A 13926-nucleotide genomic window follows, 5' to 3' on the forward strand; every position below is an offset into this window, starting at 1 on the left:
ATGTGGTGCTCAGAAAAAAAAAAAAGCATGTTTTCTTTAAAAAGAATTGTTTCAGTAGTTGGTCTCTATAATATTAATAAAACAACCATCCTCTCTTCTTTCATCCTCAGTAGAATAAGCACATTTAGTCAAAAACAGAAAGCAATCCAGTTTGACGTGGCTTACATTCAAGATCATTAAAAAAAGTATACATGCTTCCCCTTGGTTGGGAATTTCATAAAACACTCCAAGGAAGAGGAAAACTGCTTACTCATTCATGCTTTGATGCCCAGATCTAAATTTCTGCATTCTAAAGGTTTAGCTGCAGATAAAGGATAGCTTATGTGTTTTGGGGGTGGGGAATGGGGGAGGGGGACTAAGCCTTGTTATAGACAAGTCTTCTGCATTTTTAACGTTTTAGAAATAAAATTGTTTAAAATAGCCCTGTACTTTCACATGGTCCTGACTCACTTTCTTAGCTTGCCCCACTGGTGAGGCCACCCCCTTAATGGATTTGTCAGACCTTTTCCTGGCTGAAAGGTATTGGAAACTTTGATGATAGACCAGAAACGGGACAGAAAGATAGGTGAGGGAGTTACTGGTGGAGGCTTTGCTCTTTTAATTTTATGCCCAGTTCCATAATTGTGCTTTCAAATGTAATTCTAACCGCCAATTTACACTTTGCCAGAGTTAAAACTTATTTTTAGTTTCATTTCCATGGAAAATGTGCACTTTGCTCTTGATTGATAGATATATTTTGACAGTTAATACAGGTTTACTCAGTCAAGGCTTGTTTTAGTTGAAGGTGAAAATGGAAGAAGAAAAAAATTACAATGACAGATATCAGTGTTTCCTTTTTTTTTTATTGCATTCGTTGTCTAACAACAATAATACTCATTGGCAAGAGATGTATTTACACAAACAAATTAAATTTAATCTTAGATATTTTCAGATTGGTCAGAAAACAAAAGACCACTGCAATATTTTGCTTTAAATGTCTCAGAAAACCAAAGAATAAGGAATGTCATTTGAAACGGAACGATCTAGAGAAGTACATATTAACCAGGCACAAGAGAACAATTCAGACATGGCACTATTGTCTCTTTCATGCAAATGATCAGACACCAAAATGTACAAATTAAGCTTCAGATAACATGCTGCTCTTACTTATTGGACTTAAAATTATCTTTAAACAACTCTGTTCCTTTAGTGATATATAAAGAAAGATGAAAATAAATCAACTTCAAACAGTGGGATGGAATTCATCCTTTTTTTTCCCCCAGCTGCCCAATTTAGTTAGTAATATGTAGCAGGTAAACTAGTGGTTTAGTTGCAACACTATTAAAAAATACAAAAGCAGTAGTTATGACATTACATAATATTAAGGAAAAAAATAGGCATATATATTTTAAGGATTTCACTAAGCACTAACTAAATTTGATGTTGTTGGGAGGTGTTATCTAGCTGGAGTGCCTCTTAATTCTCACATCTTAAGGTAATTTATTATTGGCCAATTTTTCTTTCATGAATGAATGATGACATCCTTAACAGAAAACCTGAGTGTATGAATAAAATAGCAGAAACAAACAGGTGTGTACACCTTCCAACAACATACTCATGCTCACATCCACTTGTGTTATTATCAGCATTGATCTAACCGTGCCACCATTGGACACAAGAAGTAAATAAATGGTCAGGTGATGCCAGCACTGCCATCAGAAAGCCAGTACTTTGTGATTTAGGCACCACAGCTCCCAAATATGCGTTTCAGTGTGAGCAAATGCACAAGAACACAAAGTGCAATTTTTAGCCAAGAAAACCACAGTCTGCAGTTGAAAATGCCCCAAGCTGCATAAACATTTCTGAGCTCCAACTCAGCAATGTGCAATCTTGACATCAAAGCATTAAACCAAACACTTCGGGAAAATTTATCTTTCTAAAATACCAAGTATCCAGTAGACCAATTTTACCAAAATATATAAACATGTAGAAGGATAAGAGCATTTAGTAGAAATACTTACATTTAAAAAATCTCTTAAAATCTCATGAGCCAGTCAATGTACACACAACACAAGTGGCAGTAAGGCCATGATTACAGCTCTGGGTCATAAATGACATTAACCTAAGGTCCATATACAGTATTTTCTGTTTTTCAAGTTCCATATACAGTCTTTCTTTTTTTTTACGCCATGTCATTTCTGTGTGTTGGTGTAAGATGGGAGATATATTCACACATATGGAGTTCTATACATCTACACGAGTGGCATGCACATTATTGAGAAGTTGTCTGTTGTTCTTATTTCTTAATTCTTGTTCATCCTTGAATCCCTAGCAGTTCTGGGGTTAGAGTAGGGTCACAGGTCACATGCTATGCTTGTTCCACATGCCCTGATACGTGAGCCTTCAAGTAACAAGCAGCCCCTCAACAAGCCCACATAGACACCTATGCATAGGCACACAAGTACACTCTGTCTACCGAGAGAGAAGACTCGGCTGCATTTTCCAGGGGGGTATCAATTCTGTAGGCTTTCTCTTTGTCCTCTAACTTCTCTGTTGGGTCTATTTCAAGTCGCTACTTCAAGTTATTCAAATGTATTTTGTCTGGTGTTATTCTGTCCCCAGTGTTTTGGACTAAAACTAAATATCCTGAGAATTTAAGTATCAAGACAGATGCAAACAAAATCTGCCTACATACCCAGGCTGATTTTCAGAAGTGAATCACTGAAGCACATCCAGGTTCCTCACAACATTGATTTCTTTTGAGTATTAACCTCACCCTTGACATGAAAATGAAAACAATACTAGTAGACTATATAGACATTTTATTTCTGAACCTTAGCTTAAGAATATTGTACAACTAGATCTTTGATTAAAGGTAAATTTGAAAAGATTTGATAAAAAGACTGGGCTTTCCTTTTCCATTTTACCTTTTCTTTCCAAAAGCACTATGGTCCTAGCATTAACTAGGTGACATGAACCCAGGTGCCCCTGTCCGCCAAAGTGAAAATGCCCCTGACCTGCAGCTCTGCTGGAATAATACCTTTAGTTATTAAATGGAATTTGGTATTTCTTAAACTGAGGTGGGAAAATACAACATTTTGAAAGTATAGACAATTCTTTTAAAACAGGTGGGAAAATTCGTTTCAGAATTTCTTGAACATTATTGTGGAAAATTGGGTTTCCTCTCTTGAAGCTTTGTCTACAGAACCTTTAACACTTATAGTTAGAATCTCCATATAAATGCAGATTTTCATTTACCTTTCCTTCATGAATTTTTAAGCCATGTTAGATCCTGTTGCACATTCAGCTTGAAAACCATTAAAAGCTGAAATACTAGCTCAAACAATATATGACCATTTGCTAGCCTGGGCCTGGGCTAATTTAAGATTTCAGGCTAGAGATAATTATAGGATCACAGGTGGCCGCATGGGGTTGTTTGCTTCCTCACTTGTCCTCTTGCCACTTGGTTTCCAACAACAATAATCACGGAACAGCCCTACAGATGTTCCCACTTCACTCAGCTGAAAGTTGAGTTAGGCATTAGCGCCTCTCGTTGTCGTAGTGCAATCATAGTGTGAGTTAATGCTTATGCGATATTGCAGAGGGGAATCAGTGTCAACCTCAGCTAAATAATGCTAGACATGGAAAAGTTTTATTGTCCTAAAACAAAAGGTGTATTTCATCACTGTGTTAAATAGGGCAAAATTAGGTTTCTGATTTAACTTAACACCCTGAGATAAATGTCTTCTGATTTAGGCAAAGAGGAATGAGAAAAGTATTACATAAACTGTGAGTTACTTTAAGGGAGAAGGTCTTAAACCAAGTACCCTGTATAAAACTAAACTCTCTTAATGGAAAACCCTGACCTGGATATTTAGCTCACACAATCTTCTCTGTTTCGATCACCACACGTCACCACTCCCAAACCAAGTATTACCTAACCCAGAAACACTTTTTAGCTGTTTTCAGTGTCTTACCAAGCTGTCTTTTAGGGAATATAGTTCATGGTAACCAGATATTCCTTTATTTGTTTTCTGACCATTCAAAAAACAAACAAACAAACAAACTGCAAAGTCTTTTAAGATTCATGAAACAATAAATCTGTGTTAAATTGCATGGACACTAAAAATGGCTAGCATTAAAGGAGTTGTACAAGACCCTGGAACCTCAATTAGGTGTCATGCATTAAAATCAATAAAAGAAATAACAGGAAAAGAAAATGCTCACAAGATCTGAGGTCCTTCACTTTTTTTTCATATCCTTCTATCAAGCAGTTTACATTTTAGCCTTTGTCAAACAATCAAATCAAATTATTTTTACAATTTCAGCAGTTTTATGTAGCAATGTTGAAATAACTCATTGAGACCTATAATTACTATAATTTAACTTTAAAAAATCAAGATACTTATAAACTAAATGATTTGAGGAATAAGAATTTGATTTATGTCAGCTGGACACTGATCTAAACATTGGAAATGTAAAAATAAAGTTATAATGCAGAACAACCCTTCTAAAACATTTAAGAAACCTCAATACAATAAATCATAAATTATGTGCAGAGACAGAGGCTTATAGACATTTCCAGTATATACATCCATTTTCAAATATTATCAAAGTGTAAACATAACTCAAGATAATCACCCAACTTCTTCCACTCTTGAAATGAATACAGTGAAATTTCCAGTGTGATTCAGGTCACCTTTTCCAAAGATAAGCAAAAATGGCAAAAATTTACAATAGCAAGCACTAATATTACCAGATCTTGACTAAGTTATTCTTTTGGTATTAGAAAAGGCTTGCTGAATTTTGTAGCTCATTAATAGTGGTTTCTTGTTTCTCCTGGTATTAATAAACAGCAAAGCACCAGACATCTCCAGATATTAATAGAGTACCCTTATGGCAGTTCATTGTAATACCCCAAATGAAGAGCTACAGAAAAACATACTTTGGGGCTTTGATCATTTTAGAATTCAATGTTACTTTACCTTAATGTTTCTGAAGATTGAATGAGTGATCTGTACCTCCTGATGAAAGGACTGAAATTTAACAGATACCCTGTACTCTGGCACTGAAAAGAAAACAGGCCTTGGGGAAAGGACAGGCTTGTAAATTTCTAGTTTAGACAATTCCAGAATTCAGATATTCAGATGAACAAAAAAAAAAATCACAATGTTTAAAATCTGAGAAGAGGCTATGTGGGTAAGAGCCTCTAAAATTATCAGTTATCTGTAATCACCAAGCTCTGTGCATATGACACATCCGGTAGAAGTATAGACAGTGCTGGGAACAGAGCAGAGGCCCTACAGAGTGAAGGAAGCCAGACACTTGCCCAAGAATTCCTACGGCCTCAAGCCTCTTGTAAATGTAAATGGATGACCTCCTTTTTAGAGCCAATGCAGCAAAGAGAACCAGTATATGAGCATAAAAAGCAAAAACCCATCATTTAAAATTTCTCAAGATGAGTTCATTTTTTCCTCCTTCTGTCCCAGTCCCCTGCATTTTAATAAGTTTGGTAAAATACTGAAATCCTTAATACTGGTTTTAGAATAAATATAACTTCCTCCATTGTCACACTGTATTTTATGTATTGCCTTAAAGAAACTTTAACTGAAAAGTGGAAACTTGACAGTACAGAAGATAATGGCTTAGAAAAACCATTCAAAACATCTCTAAATTGTAACTGACAGCTCTCCTTTAAAGGAACATTCTTTGTGCTCAGAAAAAATTGGTTCTCTGGTTGAATGCTACTCAAATCTAAATTTTCCCTAACTGGTTTTTCTATTTTTCTTAAAGGTAAAATTTGTTAAAACACTGAATCAACTTGGGAAATCTTGAGCAAAATACATATGACGAGTTCCTGGTTGTGCCATAGCCAGGCCATAATGTTCCCCAGGAGAGAAAACCTGAAAATGCTGGTTTCCTTAAAAATCAATTTCTTTTTCAGAATTTGTTGGTGTGTGTGTGTGTGTGTGTTGTGTCAGTACCGCTGAAATACTGAATATGCAGCAGTAGCAAAGTTCACAACAGAACCCTATACCCCATGGCTGGATTTATGTCCAATTTTCTCTTTGTTCAGCTATATCTGGAGGACACATTTTACCCAGGAATCCCAAGGTAATAGCCACATCCACATTTTTAAGGCTTTTGTTTCCTTCTGGGGTTGACAAACAATTATAATTCTTTTCTTTCTGATGCCTGGCAAGCAGAACGGTTTGCTTGCCTTTTCCCATGGTGGTTACATGGCAGGCATCACGCTTCTAGGGCAGAGTCATCTCACCATTCAGACACTGGAATGAGGAAGAACATTTCCTGCTCATTGGTGCAGATTCCACAGCCCTAGAAGTAAATACTGATCCCAGATCTCAGGGCAGAGTGATGTTTTCTGCCATGCAGGTCTGTGCAATTACCCAGTTTCCAAATCTCATCCTGAAAATTCTTGGTGCTCCGTTAACAACACAACACTGGGGTGTCATGTTCTTGTTGGGTAGGGTCATAACGGCTCTCCAAGTGATGCAACACACCCAACCCAAACCAAAATGTTGGCAAATAAGAGACGAGAGAAACACAGCTATTTTGCATTTCCCACAAAGAAGATCCCTGGTTTGTTAATTAATCAAAGGTGGTTTGGGATTATTTCAGAAGGTTAAAATTAAGAGCATACTCTATTATTGCAGAAAATGCAGTTATTCGGTACCCAGTTCTCAGTCTGCTTAGAGCAGATTCTTTACATCATCAGTTTCTTTTCCATCCTCCAGAGCAGGCAGGGCAAGAAGAATGAGGACTTCTCTTGCAGCCCCTCACTCCCTCCCCTCCCCCTGCACGACTGTTACTGTTCACCAGCACCCTCTAGAACATCTGAGGTCGTCTTTTCTGTCTTTTTGGATTTCCTTTGCATTTGCTCTTGCTCCTTTTTCCTCAGCTTTTCTCTTTGTTTTTCCATTTTTTCTTGAGCCTTGCGAGCCTTCTCTAGAGACACCTTCATTTCCTTGAGTTTTTTTTTGACAATTGCTCGGTCCTGGGATGATGTCATTCCAAGAGCCTAAGGAGGAAACACATATATACAAACCAAATGTAAAAAACCAATGACATGAGGAGGAGGTTGACATTACACTGTGTTCAAACTCAGAAACTAAATTAAGCTTAGATAGAAGAGGTAAAACTGACAAAGAGCTGATTACATTTGCTAAATGTCTACATGGCAGGGGGAAGGGGGGTTGCTTTATTTGCTCTTTTGTTCTTCCAAGTCCCTAGGACAGTAAACCTCATTAAATAAATGCTTTTCAATTTGGTAATTAATGGGCAAATGAATGCAAAAAGGGCACGATTTTGCTTCTCCAACATTTGGGCTATAGACATTTTCAGATAAAAGTATTGCTATGTTCATCAATATTTTCAAAGGGTACAAGTGGGCACCTGCTGTCACAGAAGTGCAGGGAAAACTGAAATGGCTTCCTTTCTGCCAATGCATTCATTGGCAATGAGAACCTAAAATGTCCTTGAGACCAGAATGTTCATGTCAGCATGACTAGCCATTCTCTCCCTGCAGGCAGACCTATAAAGGAAGCCTGATTACAATGAGGAGGTTGCTAGATGAGCTTGGAATTTAGAATAAGGGCAGTTGGTTACATACTTTAAATGTTTCATGACCTTAAGAATCAACAGCCAGATGCATCCATCTTCCAGACAGGACAGCCTTGTCAATGGGGCCTTCATATTCACAGGCTAGTGATTGATCTCTAACCTTTTCAAGTCTGTGAGGAGATACTCATCTGCCTGTCAGCCCAGCAGGGGTTGGAGTAGGAGGAGGCTAGCTCTAAGTTCCTTTTGCCGTTTCTTTTTACAGGGGTGGGTGCTACCTCACCCTCTAAGAGAGATGGACTAGATGAATAGAAATGAGAGTGCGATGGAGGGGATGGAAAGAAAGTTCTGGGGAGATTTCTGGAGTAGTGAACAGGGAAGAGTAGGGGTGGAAGAGAAATGAATAAAGAAGGGAGGATTCATGGACCTGGGTCTTAACTTTGACGTGACATAAAGGTCCACACTGGCCATTATTAAAACTCATACTACCTGTGAAGTAAGTGGAATTAATACATGGACCATGTGTTGCTAGGTGGAGTGAGTCCCTAGCTCTCCCAACCAGCATCCTACCAGCATTCCAAAACTTCATTTCCTACTCAGGAAAAATTCAACTTTCTGCTGATTGTTGATGAAAATGATCTTTCAAATATGCCAAATGCTCTTATTTAATGAAGATATTTTAAGTGCTAAGAGTAACACAATTATACCTGATAACCTAACACAAACATACAATTCTTTACCTTAAGTTTACTGCCATCCAACTGCAGGAGTTGCTCTCCAGTGACGTTTTGGGCACTGAATTCAGATACATACTGCTCCAGATTTAGGCTCATTAACCAGTGAGAAACCTGCTGCACACTCCATTCAAGAACGGCTCGATTCTGACACTGACTGTGTTTGGGAGACTGTCCATCATCAAGGATCTGAGATAGGAATGTTATGCAGTGATGTTAAAGGACCAGAATGCTATGGCTCAGCATGGCATATTTTGCTGTAAAAAGGAATTCCTTGCCTACTAGAGCCACACTTACTTTCAAGTCATGAAATAATAAGCTAATCGTTCTAGTTGTGCATATGTGTGTATGTATACATACATACACACACACATACATACATATACATACTTAAAAGAAATAAATTTGTTTTTAGGTATGTGGAAATAAAAAAAAATATTCCCCAAAATAAAACAGCATTATTAATGTAGGAAATGTAATATTGAGGATACACTCTGATGTTGCAGGCTTTTACATTAAAACACTTTGGAAAGATGATTAGATATAAACAAATATTTCATTAATCTCTACATGCAATGCAACACTCTATATTTGTCCTCTGATCAAATATTAGAGATATTTAAAATACATTTTAAAAATACTGAGTGTCTTCCACTTAGGAGAACATTAAGCCCTCAAGTATTCTTAGGGAGAATTTCACATCCATTATTTCATTTGAGTAGCAAAGCAAACCTGTGAGGAAAGTAGGGCAGGTAATATTCATAATGATTTTTAATAGAAGAGGAAACTGAGGCTCAGAAAGTCTATAAGATTTGTCCAAGATCACACAGCTACTAAGTAGTACGGCTTGTCATTTATTGTTTATATTCCAAATTCCAGGCTCTTTGCACTGAGAATATTGCTTTCATAGTGCAAAAGGGCAGTTTGGTTACTAGAACTGCTAAGCTGAGAGGAAATAAAGGCAATGTCAAGTCTTGGGGGAGAGACAGGAGTCACTTTTGTCACCCATGTAGGGACCACAGAAGAGGAGATGATGAAGGCAATGGAGATGAAACAGAATGGAATGTGTCAGGGTAATGGTGATGGGAGCCAAATCGAGGAACTTTGGAGATGGAATCTGAAGAACCCTTTGACTCAATAAAATATTTTAAACTAAGATCCAGATGAGGGCAGAGATCAAAACTATTTAACATAAGGAAAACTACTATCACAGAGAAAAGTTTCCTTGTATTGTTGGATTTTTATATTATCTGCAAAGAGAAAAAGGAAGGTTCAAGCAGCATCTCCTAAGTCCCCACACACAGCCCACTGATAGCTCACCTCGTCATCTATCATATCCAGGCTCTGAGTGAGGGAGCAACAAAGGAATCAAAGAGAAAAGCGTTATAGACACAGCAGGCACAGCATATCTAGAACGAAGTTTTTATAAAACTAAAATTGCACCAAGCCTGAAGAATATGGGCAGAAAAGTTTAAGAGGGAAAAAAAGTTTCCTAAAATAAAAATCATGTTATAAAGGATTAAATAAGAATATTTAGAGTGAAATTTTTTTTTGCTTACAGTGTTCCCCCCTCCCCCATACTATTTATTTTCTGTTTATCTCTTGGGGCACTAAATCAACCATAAATAACATTTTCTGCCTCTCCAATACACTTTTATCCCCTGATAATTCTTAGCAATGCATTTTTTTTTTTTTTTGACCCCAGCTTCTAAATAAGTGTCTCTCAACCTGTCTTCCTTCTGCTGGGAAAGTCACATACGCCCACCTGGTGGTCATCTCCCAGCCCTTGTCTACCCACCCTCCGTTTCTATTGTGTGAAGATGTTTCAGTCTGTTTTTGTTCCAAAGGCCTAAGCTTACCTTAAACCCAGAAACCAGGAACAAGGAGCCCCAGCTAATTATGGGGAAGAAACTCTCAGTGGCAGAGCCCCCTCCCCCTGGGGTGGATAATTAACACTCAAGCAGCATAGGGTGTCTCCTCTTTAGATGAAGTGGGGCATGTGGAGCTGCCAGATCAGAGCAGCTCCCTGGGAGACAGACCAGATGGGATCACTTCCCTGCTCCTTTGGGCCTCTGTGCTATATAAGTAATAAAGTGGACATTTGCTGAAAGTTTCTGTTGTGCCTGTACCTCTTTTCCTATGACGCACTAGGTAGCAACTTGCTTCACACCCTGTTCATGGGAACTGTGCCTTACTCCTGCAGTGATTCTCAACTGGGGGCGACACCCTATCCAGAGGGAATCTCAGAAGCCTGGGTAGGGGTGATGGGGGCGGGAAGTGAGGGAGAAAGGGAATGGATAATTTATAAACTCCCAAGTGATTTCTGAGCTGTTCTCCATCTTTGCTCCCAGTACTCCATTTCGCCACTACCATATCTCTGTTTAGACTCAGGCCATTTAAATCAGAGAAAGGTTGTGGAGGAGATGTGTGTGTGTGTATAGTAAAGGTGTTTCCTGGACAGCTTTAAAGAGGCTTGGAAACAAACACTTCACTTTCATGTTGAGAGAGAAAGGAAGAGAAATCATGAAGATTTCATTCTAAATATAAAACCATGTTCTTGATGATTTGTATGCAAAATCTATCCTAAAAATATTTTCCAAGTGATAGTTCATGAGTAAAATGTATAATCTGAGACAGTAGTTCTACCATAAATGCCATGAAAGTACCTCATCTGATGACAGTGCTAAGGACTGAGAAGGCCCAGGTGTTCTGGGTTCTGCTCCTAAGCCACTCAGGTCTGCCGAACTGGTACTGCTGGGACTGAAGTCATCGTTGAAGGTAAAATTCTGTAAAAATAAATAAAGCTTGGTGTTAAGTGAGTATAGTGAACAAACCAGTGATAAATGAGCTTGCGAGTTTGAAAAAGGTTCTTTTTAAACAATCTGATAAGAAATTCATGTTGGTTTGGTGGTGACCTTCAACCAAGCAGTGGTTGAGAATAATGCCTCTTTTGTGGCTGAAAGGGAATTCTGGGTGCTTTCCATCTAATAGGTGTTTTAGACATAATTCTTCAATCTCTCTTCAAGGGTATAGAATTCATTGTCCTCTGCAACTGCTCTGAGGAGTAATATTAATAAGCCTATATCCTTTGGCCCTAATCGTGATGAGTAACAGTGTAAGTAAAAATACAAGATGGTGTGGAGAGGCTGAGTTATTAGGAACAGATGGCACTCCATATTAGAAAGGTAGCTACAACACCCCCTGGGAAGGATCACTGGTTGTTCACAGTGATAAATACTGTGAGAAATGGCAGATCCTCTCCTGGATGTATCCTTCAAGATGATGAGTTCTGGGGGGAGGTCACAATCTGATAATACACCAGTAGTTACATGCTAAAATACAACTTTCTTACACTGGGAGAGGGGAATTTAAATAAAACTTCCCCAGAACTTCATTAAAAGTGTTCACTGAATATGAAAGCTAAATAAATTAACAATGACTAGGTAGCTGCATTTGGGAAAACATTTTAAATCAAATCTGGACTGTAAGATAATGGTAGAAGTATTCAAACAACATTTAGACGTCTCAGATCCAATACTGAAAATGTTTCAGAGCCAAAGTGGTACATTGCTGTCAAAACTTCTTTTGCGAAAATTCTAGAATGGCTGGCTTCCCAGGAACTCTAAGCACTTGACCAACACCATCTTGTTTCATATTCTACTTCCTTTGGAATTAGAACTTTAGTTTTCAGTTAGGTTCCCTCGTATTGGGTTTAATTGGTTATCAAGAATAAATACCATATCAGAGGCTGGGGAGTTCAGTACCAAACAAACTCCAAGGTTTGCTAAAACTTCAGAAAGGGAGTCTAAATCAGAGCACACTGCCTGAGGCCAGTAGAACATTTAAGCAGGGGATAAGGAGGGGCATTTAATACAGAACATAACCATTTGATGTCCATAGGGATATAACCCCAAACTCAAGTCAAAACCCTTTGAACTGCTGACCTCAAGAAAAGAAATTCAAGTAATATTTATCACATGTTTCTGTTTGAGAAAGAAAAGTGAGCACAGATAAAGAAGACCAAACAACATGTGAAAGTTAGGCACCATATGTGTTTCAATAAAAGGTTAGATAAGGTTTGCAGCGTCATGCTGGAAATAACCATCATGTGTTTGAAAACAAATAACATCCATGTGTACAACTCCTAATTCTGCTAGAGTTAAAGAACTTTGGTGATAGAATTAAAACAGTTGCTCAACATGGCAGTTTGATATTCAAAGAAGAAATAAGTAAGGGTGCTATGTCATCAGTGGATTGTTTTAAAGAGTTTCATTTAGACCAATTGAACACATACTCAGTCCCAAATTTATTTATTTTCCAGTAAATCTTGAAGAGCACAGTGAAATAGTTTTGTAATATAATTAAAAGTGGAATACTTGGTAAACAAATCTATCATACTGTTCATGATTCAAATGTATCTTTCCCAGCATGGCTTAACTGTCAAACAGAGATTAAATAGTAGTATGTGAAAAGACAGGCAAATCAAAGAGTAATGTACAATCTAGAATGGAACAGTATTAAAGAAGGTGATGGTTAAATGAGGCTTTCTTTTCTCCCACACAACAAATACCATGCACTGTTTATTGCAGTGTTATCACATTGGTTTCTTGGATCCAGAGTATACACATAAATTGAGAATGCCTTCCAAAGACTGAAGAGGAGGAGGGGTTTGGGTTTTTCTTGTTTGCTTTTTTAATCCATGTGTTTTCTACCTTGGACCCCTTTTTATTTGAAATTAGAGTCTCAGGAGAAGACTGAAGGGGACTTGTAGGTGAAGGTAGGTTCCTGAAGGAATGGGTTCCTTTTCTGCTTTCATTAAACCATGAGAAAGGCATGCAAGGTGAGAAGGTGGAAGCCTGAGCTGCAGAGGATGGCTTGGGTTTCTGGTTTTCCAACTTGCCTCTGAAGAGCCTGTTTCATGAAAAGAATGGGTGTGTTAGACAATGAAAGGACAGAAATGAGAAATTGTTCTACATAACAGATACAGTATAAATGTTTGTATTTTGTCTAGAACATCAATCATAATAGCTATCTTTTTGCATCTAAATGGATTCTAAAATAATGATCGACATTTTCATATTGCTATTGTCATGATGAATTTTTATTCAATCTGCCTAATCAGTGTATGTGGTTGCATTAAAATCAGGGAGGGTCATAGTCTTTTAGGAACTGATATTAGGTTAGGCAGCCCAGCATTCAACTGATGTGGGTGACATCTCAGTGCCTTGTCACTAGGGACATTAGCTCATGACCAACATTTTTTCCTGTCTTCCTATGAACTTATGTTCCCACGGGTCTGAGACTTTAGAAAATGATGCTCATAATGCTTTAAGCAAAAAGCATATTCTATTGGTTTTCATCATAATCTTAGTGCCTTTTCATAGGCAGAGCACCAGACCTGAAGTCCTAATATTCTAAGGTGCAGGGTTGATCACCTCCTGAGTACAGGATGCTGGCCTTTTTCTCAGCATCAATTTTCTCATCTATAAAATGTGGATTATTTCACGTATCTCATATGATGTTGTTAAGAATTAAATAAGATAATACCTCTGAAGTGCTTTGGAAATTGTCAGAACATAAAGACTTACGTTTATTGTTTAACATTGAATGTATTGAAAGGCATTTGAGGAATAAT

The 13926-nt window shown here is 37.8% G+C and overlaps 1 protein-coding gene across 7 annotated transcripts in view; it reads right to left on the reverse strand.

Moving 5' to 3' along the window:
• Positions 1-822: 822 nt before the first annotated feature.
• The window catches only part of PPP1R9A (protein phosphatase 1 regulatory subunit 9A), a 459269-nt gene continuing 446165 nt past the window's right edge, over positions 823-13926 (reverse strand). For 3 of the 7 annotated variants that reach the window (XM_071215169.1, XM_058296964.2, XM_071215170.1), the window contains 4 exons: positions 13004-13202; positions 10958-11077; positions 8298-8480; positions 823-7018 (listed from right to left, as the gene is read on the reverse strand). In XM_071215169.1, the coding sequence (XP_071071270.1) occupies positions 6806-7018; positions 8298-8480; positions 10958-11077; positions 13004-13202 (715 nt within the window). In that variant the 3' untranslated portion in view covers positions 823-6805. Of the gene's footprint in view, positions 7019-8297; positions 8481-9611; positions 9636-10957; positions 11078-13003; positions 13203-13926 lie in introns of all 7 variants that reach the window. The other 4 variants (XM_058296968.1, XM_058296966.2, XM_071215168.1 and 1 more) reach the window with 3 other exon arrangements.

This window comes from Dasypus novemcinctus, chromosome 5 (genome assembly GCF_030445035.2).
Source record: "Dasypus novemcinctus isolate mDasNov1 chromosome 5, mDasNov1.1.hap2, whole genome shotgun sequence".
NCBI lineage: Eukaryota > Metazoa > Chordata > Mammalia > Cingulata > Dasypodidae > Dasypus > Dasypus novemcinctus.